This window comes from Polypterus senegalus, chromosome 12, assembly GCF_016835505.1.
Source record: "Polypterus senegalus isolate Bchr_013 chromosome 12, ASM1683550v1, whole genome shotgun sequence".
NCBI lineage: Eukaryota > Metazoa > Chordata > Cladistia > Polypteriformes > Polypteridae > Polypterus > Polypterus senegalus.
In genome coordinates this window covers 141,446,780-141,465,050 of record NC_053165.1, presented here as the reverse complement: position 1 = coordinate 141,465,050, position 18,271 = coordinate 141,446,780, and the positions used below count along the sequence as shown (strand labels likewise).

Here is an 18,271-nt window from a genome sequence, read left to right as displayed (position 1 = left end):
GGTTTACTGTATAACTGTGCGGAGAATATTTATAAACAGTGTGGGATATATAAATATATAAAAATAACCATACAAACATATGGTTTCTACTTCGCGGATTTTCATCTATCACGGGGGGGTTCTGGAATGCAACCCCCGCAATCGAGGAAGGATTACTGTATACAATAAACTTGCAATGGACACTAGGAATTATCTTATCATGACCTGACTACCCAGGACCTGCTGTTTAATTGTCGGCAGCCATTGAAATCTTTCAACATTAATATATTTATTTCTTTTCTTAATTTTCTTTATTCTACCTCATGGTCTTATTCTTTAAAGCGTACAGACACCATCACATTTCTCACAAAATAGTCTATTTATAGTATATACAATAAACTTCTACAGCCAACACCTGAAATTTCATGTTTTAACTGAAGGCCACTAAAATATCTTAAATATTTTCCAAATGGATTCAGATTTTTCTCTTTACATAATTTAACAGTTTTTAGATACCTAACCTCACAGTTTTAAACTGTTTTTATTTTGACTCCCCCCCCCCCCCAATTACACTTTACACAGTTTTTATAAAGTAAATCTTGCCCCATAGCTGTTTAGCTAACTTGAAGATTGTGTACTTTTTTATTACGTATATACAGACTGCATTCCAGTATCTAGAGTGAAGAATTAATTTTGAATGGAGATCATTGCCACTACAAAGTGTTTCGGTCTTTATATTTTGCACTTGCTAATTGCAATTAAAGGAAAATGAAGCTCAGTACCAACTCTAAAGTCCAGTTTGGAAGTACAGCTGAGTCTCACATAATAAGCGAGTTTAATGAGTTTAATGAGTTTAGTACACATTACTGACTATTATTTTGTAGATTACTAATGTAAATGTCTAATGGTAGCTTGTTGACATATTGGGGGCACTGATATTGTTATCATCCTAGTTGTCACGATAATCATGTGGATGACTTTCTCATTACTTTTTCTAAATAAATGGTTTCTTGTCTTCTATGCTCTAATGTTTTCATATCCACTGTGCTCTAATTTTGTCATATCCTTAATATTGTAATTAGGTGAAGCAGTTACATTACATTTATTTAACGCCTTTCCCCAAGGCAATTTACAACATTTGAGACACAAGCGGCTCCATTTCCTTTGCTTTTCCAATTGGATTATGGTGTCAGTAGTGGATTTGAACTCAGAACCTCAGGTGTCAAAGTTCAAAGCCATAACCACTACACCACACTGCCAGTTATCGATTTGATAAGTTTCGTAGGTGTGTCTTGTAATACTTGAGGTGTGAGTATGAATGAAACCTGAGAGAGAAATTCTGCTGTTACGCACACGGACTTGCCTCGCCTGTGAGTGTGAGGACATTGGCCTTTAGCTTAGCTAGATGGCTGATTACTAATCTGAATAATTCAGGTTTGGGTCTGGCCAGTAGCATTTAGCTGGTGACACCACAGAGCAAAATGTTCTTCAGAAACATTGTACATAATCAACATTTTTTGGTTAAGTGTCAATGACTCTGACATCAGACTGACCTGGGAGTGCCCACAGCAGCTTTGAACTTCTCTTCTTCAACATTAAGTGCTTCAGCCATCTCCATGTCTGTCAATGTTTTATGCACTTTATATTTGCAATCTTTTACCGATGTCTAATCAATGTACATAGCAAGGTTGTCCTTTTGTTGTATTTCAAACAGTGATTTATAGGCATTGACAACACTAGGAATTATCTTATCATTTTTATTTCAGAAATTATATAAGGTTTTATTTAGTAGTTGATTATCTAACAACATTGTTTTCCTCTAAAATGAATGATTACTGGGGTAGTGTGGTAGCAGCGCTGTCACCTCACAGTAAAGAGACCAGAGTTCATGGCCTGGGTCCTCCATGCATGGAGTGTCAATGTTCTCTCTGTGTCTGAGTTGGCTTCCTCCCGCTGTTCAAAGAAATGCAAGTTAGGTGAATTGGCGACACTATTTTGACCACAGGGTTTGTGTGTTTGCCTTGCAATGGACTGGCACTCTGTCCAGGGTTTGTTCATGCCCGGTGCTAGCTGGGTAGGCTCCAGCACCACTTGAGCCCCTGGTCTGGATTAAGCAGCTTAGAAAATGACATGACATAAATAATTACTGTTTCAACCAATCAAATAACATTTGTTCTTCAGTATTGTAAAATTATCGAAGCATTGCTTTTTCCTTCCAGTTGTCACCTTTAATCTGATTTGTGCCCTTTTAATGATCATGTTCAGAGTTTTTTCAGGCATCTGATAAGATGTCAAGTTTGACTTGAAATGCCTGTACTGAATGTCTTAAAATAATGAACATTTGCTGTTCACAAATGCATGCATTCTTATTGTTCATGCTCCGTTACATTCTTGATTTTTAAAATGCAGGGTGCACTTAACTATTGTTCCTTTGTACGTGATTTTTGAATAAATCCCCAGCATGCCTTGCAGGTATAATATTTTTGTTTAATATTGCAATGAAGTAGGCTTGTATGAATAGAGCAGAAGCATGAACTGCCTATGATCAGTTTTCTAGAATTAACTGATAGTAGAGAATTATTTAAATTCAATTTGGGGATTGCAAATTCAGGGGCATTTTGCAATAATTACCCTCATATGAGGGAAAACGTTTGTTTTCAAGGTTAGCATAAGGGTTATGGTGAAGATGCCCTTGTTGATACCACCACCCCATACTATTGCATTATATTGAGTCTTTGTATGGATGAATGTATATTTCAGATTTATAATTTGTGTACCTGGGTGATAGTATAAAAAAGTCTATCTAGCTAAGATAAGGTGAAGTAAACTGCAAGTGATTGTCTTTCATGGCACATGTCGAGTTTGGCATTAAGGATTCACCACTATGGCAGGTCTTTACTGCAACAAATGTGTTTATTCAACATATACTGTATATGATTACCTTCGGATGGGCTTTTCCATACATGTGCTTACTTAATTATAGGAAGCTGCCTCTCCATCGCCATCAGAAGAATGACCTTTGACATCTTGAATGTTGAAACTGCACCACAGCATACACATGGCGAGTCTTACATTATTAGAATCATGACATGCTATTATATTCAGCTACACTACGAAAATGATTCTCTGGAATATCACTGCTTAATCTCCATTTCTGCTTCACTGAACTGAAGTTTTGCTTTCTGGTCACCTTATGCTTAGACTATCAAAATAGATCGAGGTATTCAATGTGCAAGTCATTCTTTGCAGTCAATTTAATTTTTCACTGGAATGAGTGGGTTGATGATACGTGTCAGGTTGGAGTTGTATAACAAAAAAGCAACTCTGAGAAGCTGAGACACGAACATAAGTCTGGAGAAGTGAGGAGATGAGAACACTCTGTGGTGGGTGAAAGCAGCAATAGTATGAGACACAGAGAAGAGAATAACAAATTAATACAGTAAATACATTATCAATGATAATACATACATTATTTTTAATACACTAGCTGTCCCCTACGGCTCTGCCCATATAGTACTGAAACAGGACAAACTTTAAAAATCAATAAAAAAATTAAAAAAAAAATGTAATTCTGGCCAAGCACAAGGATCAGATGTTGGCACTGACTCTGATTGCGTTCAGCTCTGATGGGAGAGCATGTGGCCGTGATATCTCTGGCAATCTACAGCTACCCTCTAAAACACACGTAGCTCTGATCTATATCTCAAAAACGTCAAATGTTACTCCTTAACAATCTGTAGATGATAATGTTTGACAAACAGGTATCGCTAGCTAAGTGGAGGCAAGGTATGCTCTAACACATGGCGAGAGGTACAGCGACTTGAACGGAGGCTGGTGCTTCAGTAAGGAGGGACCTGCCCCAAGGCCCTGTGCTTCTCTCTCCGATTCATGCAAATAAATTGAAACCGCAAGTGAACTATGATACTTAGCGCGATGAAAGAAGTCGCAAAATCATTCGGAATGTTCAAGCAAATTATAGAAAAGAACCCGATCTAAATCTGCTAAGTAGTTCTCTTGTGAAAAGCGGACAGACAAACAGACAGACAGAGGATTTATATATATATATATATATATATATATATATATATATATATATATATATATATATATATATATATATATATATATATATATATATATATTATTAATTATATATATATGTGTGTGTGTGTGTGTATGGATGATATGTGCTGTTTCAATCCCTTTAATCATAAGGCAGCAGCCTGGCTAATGGATCAAAGACATCAGCAGGAACAATTCAAAGAATACAAATAAAATCAGGATTGACAGGAGCAGAAGATTTTGATGAAGAAATCCCCAAACTAAAAAACTAAGTAGAGTTCAGGGCAAAGAGAGAAAAATACAGAGACAAAGATGGAGTGCAACAAGAATGAGAGCAAAGTGGGCACCTCGGTAAAGACATGTTTGAAGGAATTGAATGAGAGAAGATGAAGGGCTGTAGCTGAGCAGCTGGTGAACATCACATTATGAAACAGTTCTTCTAAATAAGATATTTGTTGTTAGCATTGCTATTTAGTTGAAAACCACAGGGATTCCTTACTCAAAACTGATTTAGAAATAAATTAAAACTGTAAGCACCACCATCCTCATTGTGACATAATAAAATAATTACGTTTGCTTTTGTGTGCTTTAATTATGAAAAATTAAAATGCATGTAGGATTTTAGCGCTGTTTTCATTGAATTTCTTATATTTCTTTTTCAGCCTCCTGCCTTACCTGCTACAGCTGCACCCCGGACAACAAAGGAGTATGTAATTCAACACAACAAGTCTGCCAACAGCTGGACACAGTGTGCGCTTCTGCTAGTCTTACAACTACCGACGCTTCATGTAAGTCCTTTGAGGTGAACATAATGAAACTGACTGAAAATGAAATGCAATGTCAAAGTTGACTACCAGGACAATCATTGTGGTTCCCACACATATCAACTTCCATCAAAAAGAAACTCGTTCCCTTTGGAATTATTCTGAAGTTAATCTTTGGCACACTAAATGTTTCAGCTTTTTGCTGTGTAAAACCCACATGGCTGTACTGCTACGTATCATAAAAAATTAGTAAATGTAACCCACTAAAAATCTGTCATGTTCAAATGCTATGGTTCCGAAGTTCTGGATTCAATTCCATGCTCAGTTGTTGGACCTTATAGAATCCCCCTGTGCCTATGAGGGGTTTTCTCCAGCGAATGATTTTCCAACTCAAACCTCAAAAGATATGCAGGTTAGATTACAAATAATGTGTGTGAGTGTGCTGGGAGGCCCAGCGGTGGACTGGCACCCTGCCCATGACAGTATCGTGTGTTTTGCCAAGTTCTGGGTAGACTCGAGTTCCACATGATTCTAAATTGGATAAAAGTTTGTTTTCAAAAAGCTAACCTGTTATTCACTTTTTCCAGCCATACAGGTGAACAGTTTCCAGCTGAAGACGTGTACAACACAAAGCAGCTGTTCAAGTCCAGTTTCCATAAACTATGGAAAAACTCGGGTGATTCTTAACTCACAATGCTGTGCCTCTAACCTCTGCAATGCAAACATCGTTCCAGCACCTTCAGGTAATTCAATGAAAGAAGTCCAAACTGTTTTACTCTACCGTCATTGAATTCCTAAATGAAAAATTAGCGCTCAGTGTAAGCCTCTGCCGCCATACAACATTAAACAATGTTATTCTGCATCAAATATTCTCCTGGAAAATACTGCATTATTGTTATTATTATTATTATTACAATTATTATTATATAGCCAGGGGACTAACCCTAACGCTAACCATAACCATCCCCGGGAGTGTTCTACTAACACCTGCTCAATTCTCTTCATCACTCTAAGATAAGGATTGTCACCTTATTATTTATGTTCAATTACATTTCCACAATGACAAGGTGCTCCTGCACTATCCTCTGCTTGAACACCCCATGGCAAGTTTCTAGGTCTTTACAATTGATAAATTACATAACATAAAAATAAATTCTATGACCTGAGGCTCTTGACCAGCCCTCCACTGCCACACATCAAATGTACTATCTGTGTGCATTTGTAACTATACAGAGTGAACTAGGGAAGTGTGTACAGAGTGTACTAACTCTGTGAAGTGCCTTGAGCATGGGAAAGGCGCTATATAAATAAAATTTATTATTATTATTACTAGGGCTTGTGTGGGTGAGCCTGGTAAATGCAGAAGTGCCACTCCTAACTGGTATGAGCCCAAACAGTGACTCAGAATAATTCAGTTCTCTTATAACTCTGCTGGCAAGCAGACTTGTTTTTCCTATGTTACAGGAAAGGCAGCTTCAAATTATAATGCTATATTATAATAAGTATACCACACATAAAGGCTGAGATACCTGACATTGCTCAATAAATGCAGCACTTAAAGACATATTTCATGTTTTTGAAAAGTGGAAAGACACTGTCTTTTTACTTTTAAGATAAAGACTAATATAAACAATGTTTTGCTTTTCAACCATTATCCTCTACATGTCATTCAAAGTCATTTTGTAACCTGCTTAGTCATGTAATTAAATAAAAAAAATGTCAAGATCATCATAGTGAGATAAAAAAGCAGCTCACTGGAAACAGAATGAATCATATAATTATGAGGCCACTAGTACTGAAGTTCTGCGACCTCTGACATGATTTATTTCTTCTCTCGTCATATAAGTGTCATAATGCAGACCTTCAGCTGGAGTCCCAGACATTCCTCTGCGTGTGATGTCTCATTATCATCTTAACCTTTCTGATGTTGTCTCTTGCACAGTATACCAGAGCAGCATTCCCAATTCACTGCTCTGCTGCGCTGATGTCAACTGCCAAAGCATCGTCCAGTGCGTCGACAATGAGAACCAGTGCTTCACTAACATTCAAGGTGAGCAGAAACAAGACTAGTGCATCACTGTGCTTGTTTTCAGGTTAAGGCATTGAAGTATTTTGTGTGTTTTTATTTGCCAGTTGTATCTCACTTGAAAACTGCAAATATTGAGTGTTAATTTTCTGCTTCATCTAGTGAGCTTAACATTGTCAAATTGTGAAGAAAGATTAATCACCCTGGTTATTCAATGCATCCAACACATCTTCTCTACTCTTTTTCCTGGTCAGGGTCCAGATCTTAGCTGAATGGCTTGAGTTATGTTATGCTAAATCAAATGACAAAGACATGCATGATGGGAGAATTAACATTATTAAACTGGCCCTAATGTGTGTTTGTATTTACCCTGCTATGGACTGGTCTCCTGTCCAGGTGTTGGTCCTGCCTTGCACCTGATGATTGCTGGGATAAGCTCCAGCTGTCTAGCGATCCTGCCCTGGATCGTCAGCAGCTTAAGCAAGAGAAGGATGGATGGATAGGTTAATTGAGGGATTTGGAAATTGTAGAGAGAGAAGTGCTGCTCAGATTAAATAAGATGAAATCAAACAAAATCACCAGGCCCAGATAATATTTATCCTCGTGTTTTTAAGGAGGCTAGTGAGTACATATATAAACCCTTGACACATATTTTTAGGAAGTCACTGTGCACTGGAGAGATTCCAAAGGACTGGAAAATGGCAAATATCATCCCATTATATAAAAAGGGTGACAGGGCAGATCCAAGCAACTATAGGCCAGTAAGCTTAACAAGCATCACAGGAAAATTAATGGAAGGAATTATTAAGGATAAGATTGAGCAACACATGACAAGGACAGGAGTTATTCTGAACAGTCAGCATGGGTTCAGAAGAGGGAGGTCGTGTTTTACTAACATGTTGGAATTCTATGAGGAGGCAACAAAAGGATACGATCAAAGTGGAGCTTATGATATTATTTATCTGGACTTTCAGAAAGCATTTGATAAGGTGCCACATGAGAGGTTGGGCATCAAGTTAAAAGAAGTGGGAGTTCAGGGTGATGTTTTTAGATGGGTGCAGAATTGGCTCAGACACAGGAAGCAGAGGGTGATGGTGCGAGGAACCTCATCAGAACTGGCCGATGTTAAGAGTGGTGTTCCACAGGGGTCAGTGCTAGGGCCGCTGCTATTTTTAATATATATAAATGATTTAGATAGGAATATAAGTAACAAGCTGGTTAAGTTTGCAGATGATACCAAGATAGGTGGATTAGCAGATAATTTGGAATCCGTTATATCATTACAGAAGGACTTGGATAGCATACAGGCTTGGGCAGATTTGTGGCAGATGAAATTTAATGTCAGTAAATGTAAAGTATTACACATAGGAAGTTTGAATACACAATGGGCGGTTGGAAAATCGAGAGTACACCTTATGAGAAGGATTTAGGAGTCATAGTGGACTCCAAGCTATCAACTTCCAAACAGTGTTCAGAAGCCATTAAGAAGGCTAACAGAATGTTAGGTTATATAGCACGATGTGTGGAGTACAAGTCCAAGGAGGTTATGCTCAACCTTTATAATGCACTGGTGAGGCCTCATCTTGAGTACTGTGTGCAGTTTTGGTCTCCAGGCTACAAAAAGGACATAGCAGCACTAGAAAAGGTCCAGAGAAGAGCGACTAGGCTGATTCCAGGTCTACAGGGGTTGAATTATGAGGAAAGATTAAAAGAGCTGAGCCTTTACAGTTTAAGCAAAAGAAGATTAAGAGGTGACATGAGTGAAGTGTTTAAAATTATGAAGGGAATTAGTACAGTGGATCGAGACTTGTATTTTAAAATGAGCTCATCAAGAGCACGGGGACACAGTTGGAAACTTGTTAAGGGTAAATTTTGCACAAACATTAGGAAGTTTTTTTACACAAAGAACGATAGACACTTGGAATAAGCTACCAAGTAGTGTGGTAGACAGTAAGACGTTAGGGACTTTCAAAACTCGACTTGATGTTTTCTTGGAGGAAACAAGTGGATAGGACTGGCGAGCTTTGTTGGGCTGAATGGCCTGTTCTCGTCTAGATTGTTTTAATTCTAATTCTAATTTTGTTATATTGTAATCCCTCTGGGTGGTACATTGGTAGTATTGCTCTCTCACAATTTCAGGAGTTTCAGTTTGATTTCCTGCCTCATCACTGTATTTATTAAGTGTGTAAGATCATTCTCATTGTCTGAATTTACTTCATATAGATTCTTTAATTTTCCATTCCACATTCCAAATACAGGGAAGCTGATGAGACAAGTAAGTACAGTTGCCCTTCAATGGACTGACAGGGTTGATCATTACCATGAATCCAGTGCTGCCGGAACTTACGTTAGTCCCCCAGGACCCTAACATTTAACGAAGGAGGTTTGCTATACGTATAGAGAGCATTTACAAGGTGTTGGGGTCCCTTCACTCTTTGAACATTTAATGTTGCGGCCTTAAGCTAAAATCTTTTAATTTCATTTTTATCCTGATCAAGCAACACCCAATACCCTATAACAGAAAAGTGAAAACAGAAATTTATGGAAAAAAAGATAGAAGTACTCAGGCCCTTTGCTCTGTTATTTGAAATTTATCTCTGGTGCATCCATTTCTATTGATCGTTGTTGAGATGTTTGGAGTCTACCTGTGCTCAATTCAATTGAATGGGATTAGGAAAGGCACAAAACTGTCTGTAGAGGGTCCCACTGCTGACAAAATGTATCAAAGCAAAAACCAAGCCATTAGCTCAAAGGAATTGCATGCAGAGCTTAGATAAAGGACTTTGTTGAGGTAGATATTTTGTGAAGGCTAAAACAATACCTCCCACTGTGGCCTCCATCATTTTTAAGTGGAAGACATTTGAAACAATCGCTACTCTTTCTAGAGCCGGCCATCTGGCTAAACTAAGCAATCATAAGATAAGGGCCTTTGTAAGAAGAGAGACCAAGAAACTCATGGTCACTCCGTTTGAGCTCCAGAGAACTTGCGTGGAGATGACAGAAATGTCTAAAAGGACAACCATCATTGGAACACTCTACTAATTTGGGTTTTATGACAGATTTGCTAGTCAAAGGACTCTTCTCAGAAAAAGACAAATGAAAGTCACATGGAGTTTGCAAAAAGGACTCTCAGACTGCAAGAAAATAAATTCTCAGGATTTTTGAAACCAAGATTGAACTGTTAAGCCTTATCTCTAAGTGTAACATCTGAAAGAAACCAAGCACTGCTTATAACCTGTGCAGTGCCATTGCAATGGTGAAGCATGGTAGAAGCAGCATCATGTTGAGGGACTGTTTTTCAGTGGCAGGGATGGGGAGACTACCCATGGTTGAAAGAAAGATGAATGAAGCAAAGTACAGGGATATCCTCAGACTGGGCCAAAGGTTTAACTTCCAAAAGGACACAAAGCAAAGACAACATCGGACAACTCTGTGAATGTTCTTGAATGGCTGCCCAGATCCCAGAGCTGAACCCAATTGAAAGTCTCTGGAAAGACCTGAAAACAGCTGTCATCCAATGGTCTCAGTCCAACCTCACAGAGCTTGAGAGAATCTGCAGAGAAGAACAGCAGAAAATCCTCAAATCTGGTTATGTAAAGCTTGCCACTTCAGTCCCAAAAAGACTCCAAGCTAAAATTGCTGCTAAGGGGCTTCAACTAAGTACAGAATAAAAGGTCTGACTACTTGGGTCACCGAGATACTTCAGGTTGTTATTTTTAATAAATTTATAACAAATTCTAAAAACCTCTCTTTGCTTTGTCATTCTTGAGTATTGAGTGTTGCTTAATGTGGGAAAAATGAATTTAAATGATTTTAGGATAAGGCAACTGTATAACAAATTATAAAAAAAATGAAGGGGCCTAAATACTTTCTGAAGGCACTGTGTATGGATGGACATTTTCAGAGGGAAAAGCAAATTTTGAATGGTTGTTCAACATATAAACATGTCATGATGACCTGAGAGCACCACTACCACAAGTACTGCAAGGCGAGGCAGGCAGGCTGTGGTCTGCAACTCCATGGAAGCACTGATGTCCTATTCTTTATGCTACAATTCCTCAATAAACTAAATCTTCATGGTGTGTTTATCGTCTTTTGTCTACAGCTGCTGCAGGTGGACAAACCTCAATCAACGTGGGCTGTGCTACCCAAGATATATGCAGCATGGAGTCAGCTCTGGTTCAAAGAATGGTAGCAGGGCAGACAACCTGTTGTACTGGAAACTTCTGCAACAACAGACGAGGTACTCTGCCACAGCAAAATGATTATTTTTTTGGATCTCCTATAGCTGGCTTAAACAAATGAAAAATAAAAATAAGTTTAAAATTTTTTTTAAAAACATTTAAAGTTATGCCAGCTGAAGGTTGAGAAGATGCAGGAGTTTGGGGGCTGAGGATTGTAGAAGTTGGTGATTGCACAAGTCATTTTTGTGATGCACATCTCTGGGTGATTTATATAGAATAAGCAGCTGCAATCAAGCTAAATCCCATCTGCCAGAGTGGGGGCTCCTGTTCATTTATTCCCTGGTGTTCTGCCTCTAGATGCCAACTCCAGTCCCGGAGGTCCCCAGTGGCTGCAGGATTTACTTCAAACCCTTTTCTTAATTAGTGACCTGTTTTTTCCTGCTAATTAACTTCTTTTGGATTAATTTCAATTGACTTCTTTTTTAAAGATTTTGTCCTCTGAATTTCTTCATCATTCCTCTGAATTGCTTCATTTCCTTCCTTAAATGGCACCCAAACAGAAATTAAATATGAAGTGAGTGAGCAACAGAAGACCAACTTAGTTAGGGCCTCAAACTCCAATCAATTGCTTAATTAGGCGGCAAGTTGTTGTTAATTCAACCCGTTTTCGCTGCTAAATAACATCCTTTTCCTTCATTTTGCTAGCCCTGTTTTTAAGGACTCAGTCCTCTGAACTGATTGATTAATTAAACCTGTTATTTAATTCCATGGCTTGTTGCTTCTCTCATTGTGCAACAGTATACATTTCCAAAATTACCAATTTTCTCTTTTCTAAGACCACAGTTAAAATGTTTTGTGGACCGGAGCAGATCAACATTCCTGAAACCTTCACCTTTCTTTATTTTCAGATATTGTATGATGGACACAGTTTGCTGGTCCTGTTTTGGCTCATTTTGTATCTCATTATTGTTTGGCTGCTAATTAAGGAAAAGAAACAATTAAGGGGTCTGAGTCTTCAAGAGCAAGTCAAATAAAATGAATTCAAAAGAAGTTAATTAGGAGCAAAAATGGGTCATTTAACAATAAAGGGTTAGAATTAAAACCTGCAGTCCGGAGTTGGGGAACCCTGCCCCTTGAGTTTTCCCTTCCAATTCTTGTCATTTTGTATCTAATTATAAATACTTTACTTCGCCCCATGTCTCTGCTGCACCTTCCATGTCTTTTTTGACCCTACTCTGACCCTCCGTTTAGCTGCCTAAGATGTCAGATATTTCACTCCAAACTTGTTTTATATTGAGCCACCATTTGCAAGCAGCAATGATGCTAAGTTTTAGAACAGATGACATTCAGGATGTTTTTATGGATTGGGCACAAACTACTTTAAATGCAATCCATTAAAGTTAAATGGACAGATCCAAAATACATGGCAAGGTGAATAGATTTTAGAAGCTGTTTTCCCTGTTCATTAAATGGGAGAAATGTAGGAAAAGTCAAAAACATTTCATCCTGAACAGATTAAATTTAAAGTACATTTCCTGATTTGAAACACAAAACTGGCTTAAAATTGACTGGAAGACGTCGTAAAGGTTAAAATTTGAATCAGTTTGGACATTTGAATGGTTAACTTCTGGAAGTGCTGTTCGTCAGCCCTCTCTGATGTTAGGTTCCTCCGGTCTGATCATATCAGCATCAGACCTTAACCAAAAAGTCCTGGCGCCACCTTCCTAGGTTCCTGACTAAGGAACTCAGACTAAGATGTGGCTTGGTTATCTGACAGAAAGGACACTTTTACAAGGTGCTTATAGGTTGAGATTTTGTCAATTTTGACTACACTCTTTGTACAGATTGATCACTTTGAAATAGACTCTAATGCTTTTGCAAAAAATGACTACTGTTTAATGGACATTTATACAGTTTATAATGAACATTTATGTTTTCTTTGCTTATTGAGTTCTCCTTTTAAATTTCCTCCTTAGTTACACCTTTGACATGTTACCAGTGTGTACCAGACCTGACTGGCAAGTGCAACATGACTACAAATAAGTGCAGCACTTCAGACACAAACTGTGCTTCGGCCACAGTGATCACTTCAGGATGTAAGTTTACATTTTTTATGTCATTTGAAGAGAAATGGTAAAAAGAAGGACAAATTATTCTAAAAGCAATAAAATGAGCAGCCCATTTGTGCCAAAATGTCAAAGTACCAGAATCTGTCCAAATTGAATAGGAAAATACATGTAAAAATCACTTAATGTAATTATAGGTGTATGGAATAGAAACTAGTTTGGTCTTTTGTTCTATAATTGGACTGTCTGGTACTTTACAAAGCTTGTATTGTAATACAACACTTTACGTGACATAAGATACTCTTTCGTCTGTAGTCACTCATGTAATTTTATGCTCATTTCTGGTCTGCAGTTTTGGGCATTTTGCACTCATAATACAGAAGTGGTGTGACTAGCTATGTGACACTGAAAGACCATAACCTTAATCTTCATTACATATGCCATGATAGATAGATAGATAGATAGATAGATAGATAGATAGATAGATAGATAGATAGATAGATAGATAGATAGATAGATAAAAAAGTGTATTTAATTTGATACAATACTGATCTGCATTGTTATTCGAATTTTTCAAGTAATTGCAGGAGTACAAGAAAAGGGACTGAAGACATGTACGATACCAGTCGGCTGTGATGGTCCAATATCCATCAACACTGGAATTGTACGAAAGACGGTGACTTCACAATGCTGTAACACGGACCTCTGCAACAGTGGTGCTCCATCTGGTAATGTCACAATACCTTGGATCTTACTAAAAAGGCAATTCTTATTTCCCTTCTTTTTATATTTGATCCAGTATCTTTGGTGTCCAGTCTAACAGAGAAGCTTAGTTATGGTTTATCATCCTTTATAGACCCAAAACGTTCATCAACAGAGAGGCCAGACAGTGCTTTTATAATGCCGTCTTTAACATACAACCTGTTCAGGGTCTGGGTCATGGAGGGCTTAAGCCATTCTTGATGTGGCAGGAAAATCGAGGGCTCCAAGCACCACTCACTCTCACTGTAAAACCAGTTTGCATTTACCAGTTAATCTGACCAGCAAATCTTTGCAGGTATGGAAGGAAATGCAGAGTACCAGAAAAATCATAGGCCACGGGAGTCAAACTAAGAAGTGAAGTAGCAACACTAACTACTGTGCCACCATTATTATATACACAGTGTAGAATGGCGCAGATGGTAACACTGCTGCCTTGCAGTAAGGAGTCCTGAATTTGCATCCTGGGTCCTTCCTGCGTAAAGTTTACATGTTCTCCCAATGTCTGCATGGAGGTACTCCAGTTTCCAGAGAAGTCCATGTTAGGTGAATTGTCAGTCAGTCAGTCATTTTCTAAGCCACTTAGTCCTGGCAATGATATATTGGCCCGTGTATGCGTGTGTTTGCCCTGTGATGGATTTTCTCTCACATCTCAAAAAAGTGTGGGTTAGCTTAATTAATACATAGAAACTGGTCCACTGTGAGTATGGAGTGTGCTACACCTGATGGAACTGGGATTGTCTTTTTCTCTCAGTCAGCCTGAAAATGACAAAGCAGATTAAAAAAATATTTATGTTACACTTTATAGACTTTAAAAATGTGCTTTTTCTTTTATTTCACAATTTTGGCCAATATTAAATATATCAAAATCTAATGAATATATATTTTTTTAACACAACTGTTACACCTTATAATATATTTCTTGTACATTAATCTGCCTGTATCTTTTCATCAGACTGGCCCAGAGGGCGGCCCACTATTTAAATATGCAGTTTCTTAACTATTAGTTAAGGGGTGGTCTTCTGCATTATCCACATTGAATCCATTAATGCATAGATGCACATCACTATAGGTTCACAGGTTGGGCGCATGCACTTATACAGCGTGTTGCCACATCCACCACATGATGAACCACCTCGGAATCCCAAATTAGGACACAAGTGACACCTCAGCACCACGCTAGTTTGAATGGAATGCCACAGAACAGCGTCTTGAGTGCCATTCCTAAAACCAACCCCCAAATATCCCCTTGCAAGTTGGAAGACCTGCTTGATGGGCTGCATGAAGGTTAACTTCATCCCCATCACCATGACCACTGATTAAAGTTTAGATCACAAAATGAAGCCATCACTTTTATAAATGCCCATTATGATCATTTTGAAGATGTGTATTTCTTTTCACATACAGGATATCAGGATAGCTCTCCAAATGGACTTCTTTGCTGTAGGGATGAAGCCTGCATCGCCTTTGTGAATTGCCTTGGAGCAGAAAACCGCTGTGTGATAGCTAAAGGTGAAGTGCATCATAAATTTAAATTTAAAATGAACAAGAGAGTGCCATGTGAGGATATCAAACTGAAAAATTATAATGTCACAAAAGAATTAACTTTTCTTGACCTGTTATGTGTCTGATAGGTGGTGTTAGAGAGGGGCCAATTCAGTGAAAATCTTCAAAAGGGAAAACTAGATAAGCTGCCTTGATATGAAATACAGTTTGTGCTAAACTAAATAAATAAAAAGCTATTTATAAAATAATTAACCAGGTGCCAACAAACATCAGGAAAACAAAACATCTAATATATTGTAAAGGTGCTGACAAGTTGCATCATTGCTGGGGATGTCACCAACAGCATTAACTGGCACTCCATCGTGTAAATGAGCAGCTTGTAATGCCAACTGCAAGGAAGCCAATAAAAATGGCAAGCCTGTCAAAGCTGAAAATGAATTCAGACTGGTGTGGCAACAGCAAGTGGTCCATCTAAGGGCAGACAGCTACTTAAAAGGGCAATGTAGAGAGCAGGAATCCATTTGGTGAGTGTGTGTATGACACTACATTGGTATTAGAAATGGGATAAACCCCAATCTGACTTACTAAAATGCTGTGGACACCCAAAATGGACTTGCAGGACTCTTCTGAGGAGCTACTGGAGAATTGAAGCTGAGATGTTAAGTCTGGGATGAGAGTTGCAAGATCAACATAGGAAGGAAAACAGTCAAGAGATTGGTTACATATGCAGCTCCTTCATTTTGGAAACTCTTTTCCATCTGCTCAGATCCACTGCCTTGGGTGCATGGCCGATGGCAGAGCTTTGGTGCTATTGGAGGTGGGGAAAAGTGTGGTAGATCGAGTTGCAGGTGAGCATTGTGAGGCAGCCAGGAGTAAGACTGTGCAGAGAAAGGACGAGTTAGATGGTAGGGGCCCGAAAGAGCAGCAACAGAGGGAAAGTCTCAAGAGACAGAATGCTATTTCCATTGACATTTCAGTGAACAAAGACAGCCAAAACAACACTGCAGCTGCAGACAAAGAGGTCACCTGTGAATGACTGATGGACAGATCGCTGCACAGATGTTCAGCGTTTCACACCTCCGCTTCATTGCATGACAGCAAAACGCACAAGATATCTACAATTTCTACAAAATCATCACTGGCCACATGATCACAGTGAAGAACCATCACACCTTTTCAAAGTTGCAAGGAGTTAGAAATGGGTCCTGGGAACAGCTGACTTTGACGGTAGGGCTATGTAATGGCGCTGACAGGTTGCATTAGTCTGGGGATGAATCATCAACTATGCGAGGTGGCATTCCAACATGTAAATGAGCAGCTTCAGTACCGGCTGCAGGGGAGACTATTAAAACGGCCAACCTACCCAAGTCGCTTATGAATTCCAACTAGTGTGGCGCTAGCCAGCCATCCTCTTAAGGACACTGAGCTATCTAATAGAGCGATGTAAACAGCAGGAATTTTATTTCATCTATATATATATCATAATTTTTTATTATTATTTTAGCTTTTCATGTGATTATTCATTCCCTAATTGTTTTATTTATTTATTTAATTTATCACATATGGTATTTCATACTTCCATACTGAAAAATTAATAAAAATAATAAAGGAGCACCTAAGAAAACAAGGTGACCACGTCCCTTCCTTAAAAAAAAAAATACGAGTGACCCCAGCCTCTCGTGTTCTTATTAAAATAGGGGTTTAGGATTATGATGAAGGAGATGGCCGAGAATGAGAGCGGTCACATTTGGGTATAATCCAAGTCAGTTAATAAACATCTGACAGCACGGCCCTCACTCTGGCTTGCTGACTAGAACTTCATTTAAAGATCTCTAGCCGTTTTACCTGTCTAAGATAGGTTGATATCTAAGTAAGCAACTAAACTCAGCATTATTAACATTTGTAGTGCACCATTTATATAAAATGTATTTTGTAATGCATTTCAGAATAAAATACACTGCACTTGTCATTCCAACAGATAGCATATCACAAACATTTGTAGAATAAAATGCATTACTACAAACATTTGTGATGTGTCATCTGTTGGAATGACAAATGCAATGCATATGTCTTTGTTAAATGCCATTTCATAAGGGGTTCACAAAAGCAGTGTTAATGTTTGTGATGTGCCATCTGTTGCAATAAGAGAGGCATAGCAACCAGACAGACAAGGTGGATTCTTACTTTCATGTGCCTAGTTTAGGACATTTCCTAGAACATTCCTTCCTGAGTGCCAGGGTAAAAAAAAAAAAAAAAATTAAATAAATGATCAGAAAATGTCAGTGTCATCGTATAATGTAGTGAACATCATTCTGGAAGTTTAATTTGGAAATTTCTGAATGCGTTATTCTCTGTTCACTGTGTGGCATTCTAGTAATGAATCTTTCTCTGTGTCACCAGACACTGTAACAGGTGTCATCACTAGGGGCTGTGCAACTAGCAACGTATGTGGAATCCAGTCACCTCTAGTGGCAAGTGTGGTGACAGGAGATATAAAGTGCTGCACTGGGAACTTCTGTAACAATGACAAAGGTAAATATGTTTTGTTCTCTTTATGCTTTATTTTCCCTTTTACACACACATACTTCACTGAACCATTTAGTTGTTGGAAGAAGAGTATTGCGAGTCTCAGTTTACTCCTAGTGGAATTCTGTATCATTGTGCCACAGAGCCTGCAGAAAATGCATTTAGGCAAGAGATTTATACAATAGTTATCACAAAGTAATCTATCTATCTATATATAAAATATTAAGGATTGTGACATAAAAACATGTTTACCACGGGGCCTTAAACTTTGGTCTTAATTAAAACCTTATGATGTGATAAGTGGTACTGTAGCAAAACAAATTGCAAGGGCAGGCTACACTGGCAAAGTAATTGGGCTTCAGGTCCTTTTATGGCAACTGGAGATGTAGGCACATGCAG

The 18,271-nt window shown here is 38.3% G+C and overlaps 1 protein-coding gene across 1 annotated transcript in view; it reads left to right on the top strand.

The window, feature by feature from the left end:
* LOC120541739 (extracellular matrix protein A-like) overlaps nt 1–18,271 on the top strand; it is a 32,778-nt gene that overhangs the window by 2,225 nt on the left and 12,282 nt on the right. The window contains exons 2-9 of the mRNA XM_039773639.1: nt 4,704–4,829; nt 5,393–5,548; nt 6,748–6,855; nt 10,937–11,074; nt 12,992–13,111; nt 13,660–13,809; nt 15,248–15,352; nt 17,747–17,878. Coding sequence (XP_039629573.1) covers nt 4,704–4,829; nt 5,393–5,548; nt 6,748–6,855; nt 10,937–11,074; nt 12,992–13,111; nt 13,660–13,809; nt 15,248–15,352; nt 17,747–17,878 — 1,035 coding nt within the window. The remainder of the gene's footprint in view (nt 1–4,703; nt 4,830–5,392; nt 5,549–6,747; nt 6,856–10,936; nt 11,075–12,991; nt 13,112–13,659; nt 13,810–15,247; nt 15,353–17,746; nt 17,879–18,271) is intronic.